Below are 14,413 nucleotides of genomic sequence, written 5' to 3' on the forward strand. Positions count from 1 at the left end.
GTCTGTGTTAAGCTGGGCAACATAAATTTACTTTATTTTCAAATTTGCTAGCTGTGTCATTTCTTAACCTCATAATGCTGCATTGGATCGTCAATGGTTTGAATGTTTTTGTGTAATTCTCATCTAGTTTGCGATGGACTTGGAATGGGGCTGCTTACTAAAGTGTTGTCAATCAACGCGTCTAACATTGATTCTTTCAAAAACTGCACCAAAATCAATGGAGCTGTTTCAATTATGCAGACATCTTTGGATGGGTAAGGATTAACAATCGCATTGTACAGTGTCCATGGGCTGTCCTAATATGTACACCTTAACAGTGAAATACAATGCAATTTGCTCTGTGTTTCTTCAAATTATTTTGAATAAACTTAAATGACTGTCTTTTGAACTACTCCCTCTAATATACAGTACCAGTCAAAAGTTGACACACCACCTCATTCCAGGGTTTTTCTTTATTTTTACTATTTTCTACATTGTAGAATAATAGTGAAGACATCAAAACTATGAAATAACATATGGAATGATGTGTTAAACAAATCAAAATATATTTTAGATTCTTCAAAGTAGCCACCCTTTGCCTTGACAGCTTTGCACACTCTTGGCATTCTCTCAACCAACTTCATGAGGTAGTCACCTGGAATGCATTTAAATTAACAAGTGTGGTTTCTTAAATTAATTTGTGGAATTTATTTCCTTAATGCGTTTGAGCCAATCAGTTGTGTTGTGACAAGGTAAGGGTGGTATGCAGAAGATAGCCCTGTTTGATAAAAGACCAAGTCCATATTATGTCAAGAACAGCTCAAATAAGCAAAGAGAAAGGACAGTCCATCATTACTTTAAGACATGAAGGTCAGTCAATCCAGAACATTTCAAGAAGTTTCTTCAAGTGCAGTCGCAAAAACCATCAAGCGCTATGTTGAAACTGGCTCTCATGAGGACCGCCACAGGAAAGGAAGACCCCGAGTTACCTCTGCTGCAGAGGATGAGTTCATTAGAGTTACCAGACTCAGAAATTGCAGCCCAAATAAATGTTTCACAGAGTTAAAGTAACAGGCACATCAACATCAACTGTTCAGAGGAGACTGTGTGAATCAGGCCTTCATGGTCAAATTGCTGCAAAGAAACCACTACTAAAGGACACCAATAACAAGAAGAGACTTGCTTGGGCCATGAAACACAAGAAATGGACATTAGACCGGTGGAAATCTGTCCTTTGGTCTGATGAGTCCAAATTAGAGATTTTTGGTTCCAACCACCGTGTCTTTGTGAGACGCAGAGTAGGTGAATGGATGATCTCTGCATGTGTGGTTCCCAACGTGAAGCATGGAGGTGGTGGTGTGGGGGTGCTCTGCTGGTGACACTGTCAGTGATTTATTTAGAATTTAAGGCACACTTAACCAGCATGGCTACCACAACATTCTGCAGCGACACGCCATCCCATCTGGTTTGCGCTTAGTGGAACTAAGCCCATCTGTGTAAAGGCTATTTGACTAAGAAGGAGAGTGATGGAGTGCTGCATCAGATGACCTGTTCTCCACAATCACCCGACCTCAACTCAATCGAGATGGTTTGGGATGAGTTGGACCGCGGAGTGAAGGAAAAGCAGCCAACAAGTGCTCAGCATATGTGGGAACTCCTTCCAGACTGTAGGAAAAGCATTCCATGTGAAGCTGGTTGAGACAATGCCAAGAGTGTGCAAAGCTGTCAAGGCAAAGGGTGACTACTTAAAATAATTTTTGGGTTACTACATGATTCCATGTGTGTTATTTCATAGTTTTGATGTCTTCACTATTATTCTACAACGTAGAAAATAGTACAAATAAAGATAAACCCTTGAATGAGTAGGTGTTTCCAAACTTTTGACTGGTACTGTATGTACAGTGCATTTGTAAAGTATTCAGACCCCTTCTCTTTTTCCAGAAATACCTTATTTACATAAGTATTCAGACCCTTTGCTATGAGACTCAAAATTGAGCTCAGGTGCATCCTGTTTCCATTGATCATCCTTGAGATGTTTCTACAACTTGGAGTCCACCTGTGGTAAATTAAATTGATTGGACATGATTTGGAAAGGCACACAGGTGTCTATATAAAGGTCCCAGTTGACAGTGCATGTCAGAGCAAAAACCAAGCCATGAGGTCGAAGAAATTGTCCGTAGAGCATCGAGCCAGGATTGTGTTGAGGAACAGATCTGGAGAAAGGTACCAAAAAAAATGTCTGCAGCATTTAATGTCCACAAGAAAACATTGGCCTCCAATATTCTTAAATGGAAGAAGTTTGGAACCAAGACTCTTCCTAGAGCTGGCCCCCTGTCCAAACTGAGCAATCCAGGGAGTAGGGCCTTGACCAAGAACCCAATTGTCACTGACAGAGCTCCAGTGTTCCTCTGTGGAGATGGTTGTCCTTCTGGAAGGTTCTCCCATCTCTGCAGCACCCCACTAATCAGGACTTCATGGTAGAGTGGCCAGACGGAACACACTTCTCAGTAAAAGGCACATGACAGCACGCTTGGTCTGATGAAACCAAGATTGAAGTCTTTGGCCTGAATGCCAAGCGTCACGTCTGGAGGAAACCTGGCACCATCTCTACGGTGAAGCATGGTGGTGGCAGCATCTGTGGGGATGCTTTTCAGTGGCAGGGACTGGGAGACTAGTCATGATCGAGGGAAAGATTAAAGCAAAGTACTGAGAGATCCTTGATGATAACCTGGTCCAGAGTGCTCAGGACCTCAGACTGGGGTGACGGTTCACCTTCCAACAGGACAACAACTAAGCACACAGCCAAGACAATGCAGGAGTGGCTTTGGGACAAGTCTCTGAATGTCCTTAAGTGGCCCAGCCAGAGCCCGAACATCTCTGGAGAGACCTGAAAATAGCTGTGCAGCGATGCTCCCCATCCAACCTGACAGAGCTCTTCAGGCTAGGGGCAGCATCCTGAATTTCCGGATGACTGACGTGCCCAAAGTAAACTGCCTGTTACTCAGGCCCAGAAGCTAGGATATGCATATGCATTGATAGCATTAGATAGAAAACACTCTGAAGTTTCTAAAACTGTTAAAATAATGTCTGTGAGTATAACAGAACTGATATGGCAAGCGAAAACCGGAAGAAAATCCAACCGGAAATTGTTTTTTGAGGTCACAGGCCTTTTCAATACTAGCCTATGGGATATACAAAAAAAAGGTGTCAGTCTTTAGAAAGGGTTTCAGGCTTGTTTCTTGAAAAATGAACAAGTAGTTGTAGTTTATCCAAGGTGTTCTCATCAGGACAGGGAGACTTTCGGCGCGCGTTAACGAGGGCGCGCTCTTTGTTATTTTCCTTTTCTATTGAACACCGTTCTTTCCGTCTGAAATATTATTGTTTATTTACATATTAGGGTACCTGAGGATTGATTACAAACATTGTTTGACTTGTTTTGGATAAAGTTTACCGGTAGCTTTTAGGATTCCTTTGTATGCATGTTGAAGGAGTGGATTACTGAAATCAATGGCGCCAACTAAACAGACCTTTTGGATATAAAGAATGACAACCGGTGCTGGTTGAAAAAGTATTTTGATGTGGGGCGCTGTCCTCAGATAATCGCATGGTATGCTTTCGCCGTAAAGCCTTTTTGAAATCTGACAACGCGGTTGGATTAACAAGAAGTTAATCTTTTAAAATGATGTAAGACACTTGTATGTTCATGAATGTTTAATATTACAATTTTGTAATTTGAATTTGTCGTGCTCCAGCTTCACCGGATGTTGTCCCTAAGAGGTTTTTAAGAGGATCTGCAGAGAAGAATGGGAGAAACTCCCCAAATACAGGTGTGCCAAGATTATAGTGTCATAACCAAGAAGACTTGAGGCTGTAATCACTGCTTAAGGTGCTTCAACAAAGTACTGAAAAAAAGGGTAGGAATACTTATGTAAACGCAATATTTCCGGACATTTTATATACATTTGCAAATAAATCCAAACCTGTTTTTTGCTTCGTCATTATAGGGTATTTTGTGTAGATTGAGATTATTATTATAACTATTTTTGAATAAGGCTGTAACATAAAATGTGGAAAAGGTCAAGGGGGTCTGAATACACTGTATATACGTGTGTATAATATACACTAGTGTTCGAAGGTTTGGGGTCACTTAAATGTCCTTGTTTTTGAAAGAAAAGCATTTTTTTTGTCCATTAAAATAACTAATTGATCAGAAATAGTGTAGACATTGTTAACGTTGTAAAATGACTATTGCAGCCGGAAACTTTTTAAAATTTTTTTTAATGGAATATCTACATAGGCGTACAGAATCCCATTATCAGCAACCATCACTCCTGTGTTCCAATGGCACATTGTGTTAGCTAATCCAAGTTAGGCAGAGTTCCTCTGTCCAGTGTCTGTTCTTTTGCCCATCTTAATCTTTTCCTTTTATTGTCCAATCTGAGATATGGCTTTTTCTTTGCAACTCTGCCTAGAAGGCCAGCATCCCGGAGTCGCCTCTTCACTGTTGACGTTGACTGGTGTTTTGCGGGTACTACTTAATGAAGCTGCCAGTTGAGGACTTGAGGTGTCTGGTCCTCAAACTAGACACTAATGTACTTGTCCTCTTGCTCAGTTGTGCACCGGGGCCTCCCACTCCTCTTTCTATTCTGGTTAGAGCCAGTTTGCGATGTTCTGTGAAGGGAGTAGTACAGTGTTGTACGAGATCTTCAGTTTCTTGGCAATTTCTTGCATGGAATAGACTTAATTTCTCTGAACAAGAATATACTGACAAGTTTTGTTTTGTTTCTGGCCATTTTGAGCCTGTAATCAAACCCACAAATGCTGATACTCCAGATACTCAACCAGTCTAAAGGCCAGTTTTATTGCTTCTTTAAATCAGCACAACAGTTTTCAGCTGTGCTAACAATTGCAAACGGGTTTTCTAATGATCAATTAGCCTTTTAAAATAAACTTGGATTAGCTAACACCATGCCATTGGAACACAGGAGTGATGGTTGCTGATAATGGGCCTCTGTACGCCTATGCAGATATTCCATAAAATAATAGTCAACAATAGCCAGCAACAATAGTCATTTACAACATTAACAATGTCTACACTGTATTTCTGATCAATTTGATGTTATTTTAAATGGACAAAAAAAAAGCTTTTCTTTCAAAAACAAGGACATTTCTAAGTGACCCCATACTTTTTTAACGGGAGTATGTGCCTTTGTAATTGCTTCTCTCAGTGATAGGTACACATCAACACCAAAAATGGACCCTGCCAAACTGGAATATTTCAAGACTGTGAAGGAAATTTCAGGTAGAACAGCTATTTAACTTATGTTCAATTGCTTAATAATTCATCCAAGGGTAACAAAAGCAAAGACGATGCTTGATTACATTTATATTTGTTATTTTCCTAAAGGGTTTTTGCTGATACAAGCTTGGCCCGAGCACCTCGACTCTCTCAGTCCATTTGAAAACCTAGAGATTATCAGAGGAAGGACCAAACAGTTGTAAGTGTATCTCTGTCCTACACTGCGGTGATGTTCAATATGTCTGCTTCAGAAGGTGCTGTTGATACCTCTGCTATTTGTCATACCTATGAAACTAGGTTTTTGAAAATTGTTTCAAATGGGGTTTCGGTTCATGATTGATAGCAAAAACTCAGTAGCCTAGAAGATAAAACGTGAGCTGGCTTGAGCGGTTCCCTGCTGTATATTTAATTGTTTAATGATATGTTTGGGCTAGCTAGAGTAGCAGTAAGCTAACATGACCTTTTCTTTTCCCGTAGTGGTCAGGTGAGTTTCGCTGCCCTCAACTTGGCCCATCTGAAGTATTTAGGCCTCCGCTCCCTGCGAGAGATCAGCGATGGCAATGTTGTGGTGAAGAACAACCCCCAGCTCTGCTACACCAACGGAGACCACTGGAAGAGCCTGTTCAGATTGGGCAAACAGTCCTCAACGGTGGGCAACAACGTCAACATCAGCACCTGTGGTAAGCAAGGACAAAGAATGAATTCTGATCAATGCCTTTATACAAACACTGCTTTTCGAGAAATGGTTAATGGCCAAATGCTAATTCCTCCCAGTTAGTTCCTGTGATAGTCAAAAACAGCCCTATTCCCATTGGCCGCTGGTACTTGTTGTTAGGTAACTAAGCTAACATTTCCATGATTGGATCCAAGCGATGAGGCAGTGACTCCACCTCCACCCTCTGGGTTCGATCGATTTTTAGCGCAATTGCGTACACCTATCCTGCAAAGGAGGCTGCTGAGGGGAGGACGGCTCATAATAATGGCTGGAACAGAGCGAATGGAATTTGATGCCATTCAGCTCCAGCCATTACCACGAGCCTGTCCTCCCCAATTAAGGTGCCACCAACCTCCAGTGCTATCCTATCATTTCACATCTACCCTAGCCTAGGGGTTAGGGTCTATGGGGGGGGGGGGGGGGGGGGGGGGGGGGGGGGGGTTGTTTCTGGATGGGGCCTATAGTCTTCCTCTCTCTTCCCTACAGCCAAGCTAAACAGTACCTGTGATGAGATGTGCACTGACGAGGGCTGCTGGGGGCCCGGCCCCACGATGTGTTTTACATGCCTGTATTACACCCGTAGGGGGCGCTGTGTAGGGGCCTGTCACCTACTGGAGGGGTGAGCTAGCCCAATGACACCAGGGGCAAACTATTGATACTTCTCATATGTCAAATATATCTACTGTAGGCTTGTGCTGTGTTAATGTTTTAACAGTTTTCCCTCGCCTTTTCAGGGTGCCACGAGAGTATGTACTGAATAACAAGTGTCTAGAATGTGACCCAGAATGTATGGTGAATGGACCACAAAGCTGCTTTGGACCAGTACGCTACTTTCACTTCAAATCCATCTCAATTGTCTCATCTAAAATGATCTTGACATTCTCACGTGATATTGAGTTACATAACAAATTCAGAGAACTAGACGAATTCTGTGTGACTTGGGAAATGTGGCATAGCCAGTGGTTTTACTCAAGACAAGTGATTATTTCAGTGAAGATCAACAATTCTAGACACCTCTGACCCTCCTCTCTCGCCCTCTGAAGGGCCCTGACAAATGTTTGGCGTGCGCCCACGTCAAAGATGGCCCCCACTGTGTATATCAGTGCCCACACGGCGTTCTCGGGGACGGGGATAGGCACATCTGGAAATACACCGACAAGAAGCGAGAATGTCAGCTCTGCCATGAGAACTGCACCCAGGGGTAAGGCATAGGCTACCCATCTATTTCTAACTCTTTGTTGTAAAGCCAATGTCGGCCTATTTTGAATGAATGTCTGTTGATAGACCATGAACATTTTACCATGGTCAAGACTGTGTGAAGTAGTCTCCTGACCATAGTATCCCCTCCTTCCTGTCTGCAGATGCTCTGGACCTGGACTGAGTGGCTGTAGCACCAGAGGGTGAGTGAGGATCATCCTTTTTCCAGATCTGTTTGTGCTGTTTAACATGACAATGACTATAGTAGTTATTTATTTAACTAGGCAAGTAGACCTGTAGACCGGACTGTAGACCGTCTCAGGAGGTTCCGGACTGTAGACCGTATCAGGATGTTCCGGACTGTGGCCCTTCGTTGGAGGTTCCGGACTGTGAAACGTTGCCGGAAGCTCTGGACTGGGAACTGTCGCCGGAAGCGCTGGACTGGGAACTGTCGCCGGAAGCTCTGGACTGGGAACTGTCGCCGGAAGCTCTGGACTGGGAACTGTCGCCGGAAGCTCTGGACTGGGAACTGTCGCCGGAAGCTCTGGACTGGGAACTGTCGCCGGAAGCTCTGGACTGGGAACTGTCGCCGGAAGCTCTGGACTGGGAACTGTCGCCGGAAGCTCTGGACTGGGAACTGTCGCCGGAAGCTCTGGACTGGGAACTGTCGCCGGAAGCTCTGGACTGTGGAGGCCTGATGCGTGGGACCGGTACAGGTGGCACCGGGCTGATGACATGCACCTCAGGGCGAGTGCGGGGAAGAGGGACAGGACGTACTGGACTGTGGAGGCGCACTGGAGACCTGATGCGTGGGACCGGTACAGGTGGCACCGGGCTGATGACACGCACCTCAGGGCGAGTGCGGGGAAGAGGGACAGGACGTACTGGACTGTGGAGGCGCACTGGAGGTCTAGAGCGCAGAGCTGGCACAACCCTTCCTGACTGGATGCTCACTCCAGCCCGGCAAGTGCGGGAAGCTAGCACAGGACGCACTGGGCTGTGAAGGCGCACTGGAGACCTGATGCGTGGGACCGGTACAGGTGGCACCGGGCTGATGACACGCACCTCAGCACGCCCGCTCTGCAGTGCTCTCAACGCCAGCACCTCTCTTGCGACGAGCTCCTCACTCGACTCCCTGACTGGCTCTGGTTCACTCCTCGGCTCCGCCAACTGCTCCATGTGTCCCCCCCCCAAAAAATTATTGGGGTTTCTGTGGCCTTCCTCCCCGACGTCGTTGCTGTCCTCTCATGCTCCTAGGCGACTCCCGCCAAGGAAGGCGATCCTGTCCTGCCAGGATTTCCTCCCAAGTCCAGGATCCCTTCCCATCCAGGATCTCATCCCAAGTCCAGGATACTTCCTCCTCCTGGGCACGCTGCTTGGTCCTTTGTTGGTGGGATCTTCTGTCACATCCATCGTTAGAATAAGACCAAGGCGCAGCGTGCTATGCCTACATTCTCTTTTAATGAATGAACACCGAACAAACCAACAAAATGAACAAACGAAACGTGAAGCTATACAAAATAGTGCTGACAGGCAACTATACATAGTCAAGATCCCACAAACACAAATGAGGAAATGGCTACCTAAATATGATCTTCAATCAGAGACAACGATAAACAGCTGCCTCTGATTGGGAGCCATATCAGGCCACCATAGAAATACAAAAACACCGAGATGACCCACCCAAATCACTATCACGCCCCAACCAACACAGAGAAAAAACAGCTTACTATGGTCAGGGCGTGACAGCTCCAGAGCACATTTACATGCCGATCTATAAATTATGTCCCCGTAATCTAGCATGGTCATCTGAATCAGGGTTAGTTTGACAGCTGGGGTGAAAGAGGAGCGATTACGATCAAGGGAACCAAGTCTAGATTTAACTTGAGCCTGCAGCTTTGATATGTGCTGAGAGAAGGACAGTGTACCTTCTAGCCATACTCCCAAGTACTTGTATGAGGTAAATATCTCAAGCTCTAAACCCTCAGAGGTAGTAATCACACCTGTGGGGAGAGGGGCATTCTTAGCAAGACCGCAAAAATGGATCTGGCATCAGGCTAACAGGAAACTGTATCATGGGTAAAGTAGCACTGATCAAGTAAATGAAGAGAAGTCATCTTGGGTGAGTTTCCCCCCAAAATGATATACAGTGATCCCTCGCCACTTCGCGGTTCACTTATCGCGGATTCGCTATTTCGCGGATTTTCATAATGCATTTTTTTTTTTTTTTTGGTGCATTGTGCTCTGCATTCTGATTCGCTAAAAACTCACTCCCGCTTCTTGTATCAAAACATGCTACGAATTGTGCTATCATTTTGTCGTCTCGTGCAGTTATGTGTACGTACATAAAACAGCTTGGCAAATTTACATTAAGTTGGCCAAATTATCTTGTAATTTCGAACATCTCCTAAACCCATAATGTCGACGAAACGGCCTGGACCGACAAAAGCACCTGCGGATGGGCCCAAACGGCGGAAGATGCTACCTATCTCAGATAAAGTTAAACTTCTGGACATGCTAAGGGAAGGTAAAAGCTATGCAGCCGTTGCTCGCCATTACGGAATCAATGAATCTTCCGTTCGTTACATAAAGAACCGCGGGCTTCAGAAGAAGAGAACACTGCAGAGCGCAGTCAGGATGCAGCGGCCCAGTCTGAAGAGCAGTGAAACGGCCTACACGTGAGTCACTGTATTTGTATACATGTAATAGTTGCTAATTGTAAAAAAAAAAAAAAGTTTTCTATTTCGCGGATTTCACTTATCGCGGGTCATTTTCGGAACGTAACCCCCGCGATAAACGAGGGATTACTGTAGTTTACAGTATATAACCATTTAGTCCGGTGTAGGCAATAGATGAAAGATCAATCAAATGTATTTAAAGCCCTTTTTACATTAGCAGTAGTCACAAAGTGTTTGATCTTAGATTCTTAATACCACTAAGATAATCTATCAGGAAACTCACCCCTGTGTTGTTGCTACTCTCCCAGTGGTCACGTTGCGTCGGTGGTGGTGGCCAGAGTGGTGGGAGGCCTCCTGGTGTTTGTGGTCCTCGCCCTGGGTGTTTTCGTGCTGCTCCGCAGACGCCACGTCGTCAGGAAGAGGACACTGCGCCGTCTGCTGCAGGAGAGAGAGGTAACAGACACAGGAAGGACACAAACTGTATACTTGGACATGCATTAGACATGCACATATAGGCTACGTTCACAGTCACACATGCAGCCCAATTATGATCTTTTTTCCACTAATTGTTTTTTTGACCAATCACATCAGATCTTTTTCAGAGCTGTATTTGATTGGTCAAAAGACCAATTAGTGACAAAAAGATCAGAATTGGGATGTCTGTGTCACCATACCCTAGCTCAAGACCAAAAATGTAAAAGTAGGCTACAAAAAAGTGTATTGAACAGCTGGTGTATTGAACAGCTGGCTTTAGGACCATGCAGCGCATCGCTCAGAGAGCAGAGAAGGTGCCAGACAGTTTGCTTTGCCGGTCAGCGGTTTAGGCAGTGCGCAGAGTTTTATGTCGGCATTTGAGCGCAGCCTTGTAAGCCTCGCAGCCAGCTGTTCTATGCACCAGTCACTTTCACATAGATGTCGGCATAGACGGCGCGTTCAATAGGCTAGAGGAAGTAAATTGAATTTGCCAATATTAGCTATATAACTACTCGTGCCTATACAGAAATAAAATCATTCAAAATACTACACCAGAGATGGTGATTTAAATCAAATCAAATTTATTTATAAAGCCCTTCTTACATCAGCTGATATCTCAAAGTGCTGTACAGAAAACCCAGCCTAAAACCTCAAACAGCAAGCAATGCAGGTGTAGAAGCACGGTGGCTAGGAAACTCCATAGAAAGGCCAGAACCTAGCAAGAAACCTAGAGAGGAACCAGGCTATGAGGGGTGGCCAGTCCTCTTCTGGCTGTGCCGGATGGAGATTATAATAGAACATGGCCAAGATGTTCAAATGTTCATAGATGACCAGCAGGGTCAAATAATAATAATAACAGTGGTTGTCGAGGGTGCAACAGGTCAGCACCTCAGGAGTAAATGTCAGTTGGCTTTTCATAGCCGATCATTCAGAGTATCTCTACCGCTCCTGGTGTCTCTAGAGAGTTGAAAACAGCAGGTCTGGGACAGGTAGCACGTCTGGTGAACAGGTCAGGGTTCCATAGCCGCAGGCAGAACAGTTGAAACTGGAGCAGCAGCACGGCCAGGTGGACTGGGGACAGCAAGGAGTCACCAGGCCAGGTAGTCCTGAGGCATGGTCCTAGTGCTCAGGTCCTCCGAGAGATTTAGCTTCTTTTAAAAATGAGCTGTGGTTTGTTTTAAGTGCGCAGTTTGGTCAGCGCGCGCTGACTACGCAATCTACTCATCACATTGGGAATAGTAGCCTATTTTACATTAGTCTACAGATGCATGCAATCCTTTATTATAAAGGTGCAATTTTATGGTATATCGCTTCCCAAAACTTGAAACTCTGTGCTGCAGATGGATGTCGGCATTAGATATCGGCCTTGTGACTCGATAGTCTGTATTATGCATTTATTTCACGTTGCACTGCAAGTACATTTGAGGTTGAGTAGAGGTTGACTTTGTATATGCCATTCCACAGAACTTTAAACTTAATATTGAGGTGATAATTCATGGCTGGGGTAATTTTTGTTTTTGCTGTAATCCAAATAGCATTTTAGAGTTTTTAAATTGTGTAGAAAGGCAGTAAATTAGCTTCAATTTACCCACTTTCCCAAACCTTAGGTTTAACTGAACTGATGCCACTGGTGTAAACGCAGCCATACAAACTCAATCACAAACATGACATGCTCATGTACAACATTCAACCACAGGGGCCAACATGTTAACAACACTTTTACAGGGATGAAAGACATACTGGGGGTAGATAAGACACTTTGCTTTGTTGTTGCTTCCATAGTTGGTTGAACCCCTGACCCCAAGTGGAGAGGCACCCAACCAGGCCCTGCTCCGCATTCTGAAGGAGACTGAGTTTAAGAAGATCAAAGTGTTGGGATCAGGGGCCTTTGGAACTGTCTTTAAGGTAAGCAAAGTGATCAGTGCTTTTTTAATGGAGGTGGTTCAGACAGTGAATGAGTAACCTTCCATGAGACCTGAGAAACAGTCTTGTGGCAGGACACCGGGGTCTGAATCCAGTCGAGCACACTCTACACAAATCACTAGTGATCAAACTGATTTTATAAAACGTGTTCCTCGTCCAGGAATAGAGTTATGTGTCCATTAGTTTGTAAAAGGTGACATAAACGTGTTCTCTCCCCAGGGCATGTGGATTCCTGAGGGAGAAAACGTGAAGATCCCTGTTGCCATTAAGGTGTTGAGAGAGGCCACTTCTCCAAAAGCCAACAAGGAGATTCTAGACGTGAGTAAACTGTTTGTATAGATATTTCTAAATGCAGCCCAAGTGTTCCCGGTTGACCTTCTTTTTTTTCTTGCAGTCTGGCTGCGCTTCTCAGCATGTTTTTACATTTACGTCATTTAGCAGACGCTCTTATCCACAGCGACTTACAAGAGCAGTTAGGATTAAGTGCCTTGCTCAAGGGCACATTGACAGAGCTTTGTCGGGGTTGGAGATTCGAACCAGCAACCTTTCGGTTATTGGCCCAACACTCTAACTGCTAGGCTACCTGCCGCCCAGCAACCTTCCAGCAGATTGCCATATCCTTTTCATGTGTTTTCTGAGATGTTAGACACGTCTCCAGGCATTGTGAGATCTGAAAAGATGACCTGGAACATCCTCCATCTTTTCTGTCTGCAGGAGGCCTATGTGATGGCTAGCGTGGAGCACCCCCATGTGTGTCGTCTACTGGGCATCTGCCTGACGTCCACGGTGCAGCTCATCACCCAGATCATGCCCTACGGCTGTCTGCTGGACTATGTCAAGGAGAACAAGGACAACATCGGCTCCCAGTGCCTGCTTAACTGGTGTGTGCAAATCGCCAAGGTGAGCAAACAGGAAATTACTTTGCTGTGTTACATTGGTGCTTTGTCTTATTTTGTAAATAAGTATGCCATACCCATGACTTTGGGGAAAACAGTCCCTCCCAACTAATCACCAGCAAGCCTGTCAAAGAAGTACTTTGTCAGTCAATCTCGATCTGACAAGTCTCAAATAGAACCATGCCAGCTGCTATCACACCTGGATAACCAGATCCGTCTGCAATATGTAGACGAATGGCGGGTAGTGTGATTGATTATTACAAACGGGAGCAAACTTTGCTTTCTTCAACACTCACTCTGCTCTCGCAGTATTTCAGGTGTGATTAGGAATGGGTCTTTGACGGACTGATGTATTCACTTAACTTCTTTGTTACCCCTTTAAACCCCATCCCCCCACACACATCCCCCAAAACCCCTGGCCTGAGTGGAGCTCTCTTCCCAGCCTTGGTTGTGACCTTGCCTCTGGTTATTATTTAGTCTATTTGTACAGTAAGCCTGCTGAGGGCTAATTATTGAATACACAGAGGTCTATCTGTTCACGGCTTGTCTTGCTGTCTCAAAGAGCAACATTGTCTCATTGATTGTATGGAGATATGGATCAAAGCAGGGAGGGGCTGTAGCTATAAAGATACTAATAATGATGTGTTTTATAGAGAAGGCTGAATTAGGCGTCTAAAGCGGTTAAGTCCACTCAAAGTAGCCCTCTATGGAAGGTTAAGTATTGGGAGGTTACATTAAAGTGCCTGGTGAAAGGGACCTTGTTCGTGTCAACATTAGTACAAATGCTTACCTCTGGATAAACCAATGTCAAATTGTAGTGATAGACTCTTTTTCTCATTATAAAGTGCTTTACATTGTAAGGGGGTCCTCATCTCATCCACTACCAATTTGTATGTACAGTGTCCGTATCAGAACAGCCTCTGAGTCACAAGGAGTTGGTGTCTGACATCCATATGTCTTTTGGATGTCTGCAGGGTATGAACTACCTGGAGGAGCATCACCTGGTGCACCGTGACCTGGCGGCCAGGAACGTTCTGGTGAAGACGCCTCACCACCTCAAGATCACCGATTTTGGACTGGCCAAGCTGCTCACCGCAGACGAGAAGGAGTACCACGCAGATGGGGGCAAGGTTGGAGCAACTAACATCACTGCCGTAGTCACATTTAGTGTTTTTATACAAACAGTCATGCAAATCCTAGAAAATGTGGGCATTTCTCTCAAAACGAATGAACGCTGAACACAATTAACTTC

General features: G+C 44.7%; 1 protein-coding gene across 1 annotated transcript in view; it reads left to right on the plus strand.

The window, feature by feature from the left end:
• Positions 1 to 14,413, plus strand: part of LOC120051015 (melanoma receptor tyrosine-protein kinase-like) — a 52,261-nt gene that overhangs the window by 34,331 nt on the left and 3,517 nt on the right. The window contains exons 9-21 of the mRNA XM_038997589.1: positions 128 to 254; positions 5,208 to 5,281; positions 5,387 to 5,477; positions 5,756 to 5,958; positions 6,480 to 6,612; positions 6,728 to 6,815; positions 7,037 to 7,194; positions 7,355 to 7,393; positions 10,177 to 10,321; positions 12,125 to 12,247; positions 12,485 to 12,583; positions 12,980 to 13,165; positions 14,136 to 14,291. Of these exons, the coding sequence (XP_038853517.1) occupies positions 128 to 254; positions 5,208 to 5,281; positions 5,387 to 5,477; positions 5,756 to 5,958; positions 6,480 to 6,612; positions 6,728 to 6,815; positions 7,037 to 7,194; positions 7,355 to 7,393; positions 10,177 to 10,321; positions 12,125 to 12,247; positions 12,485 to 12,583; positions 12,980 to 13,165; positions 14,136 to 14,291 (1,622 nt within the window). The remainder of the gene's footprint in view (positions 1 to 127; positions 255 to 5,207; positions 5,282 to 5,386; positions 5,478 to 5,755; positions 5,959 to 6,479; positions 6,613 to 6,727; positions 6,816 to 7,036; positions 7,195 to 7,354; positions 7,394 to 10,176; positions 10,322 to 12,124; positions 12,248 to 12,484; positions 12,584 to 12,979; positions 13,166 to 14,135; positions 14,292 to 14,413) is intronic.

This window comes from Salvelinus namaycush, chromosome 7, assembly GCF_016432855.1.
Source record: "Salvelinus namaycush isolate Seneca chromosome 7, SaNama_1.0, whole genome shotgun sequence".
NCBI lineage: Eukaryota > Metazoa > Chordata > Actinopteri > Salmoniformes > Salmonidae > Salvelinus > Salvelinus namaycush.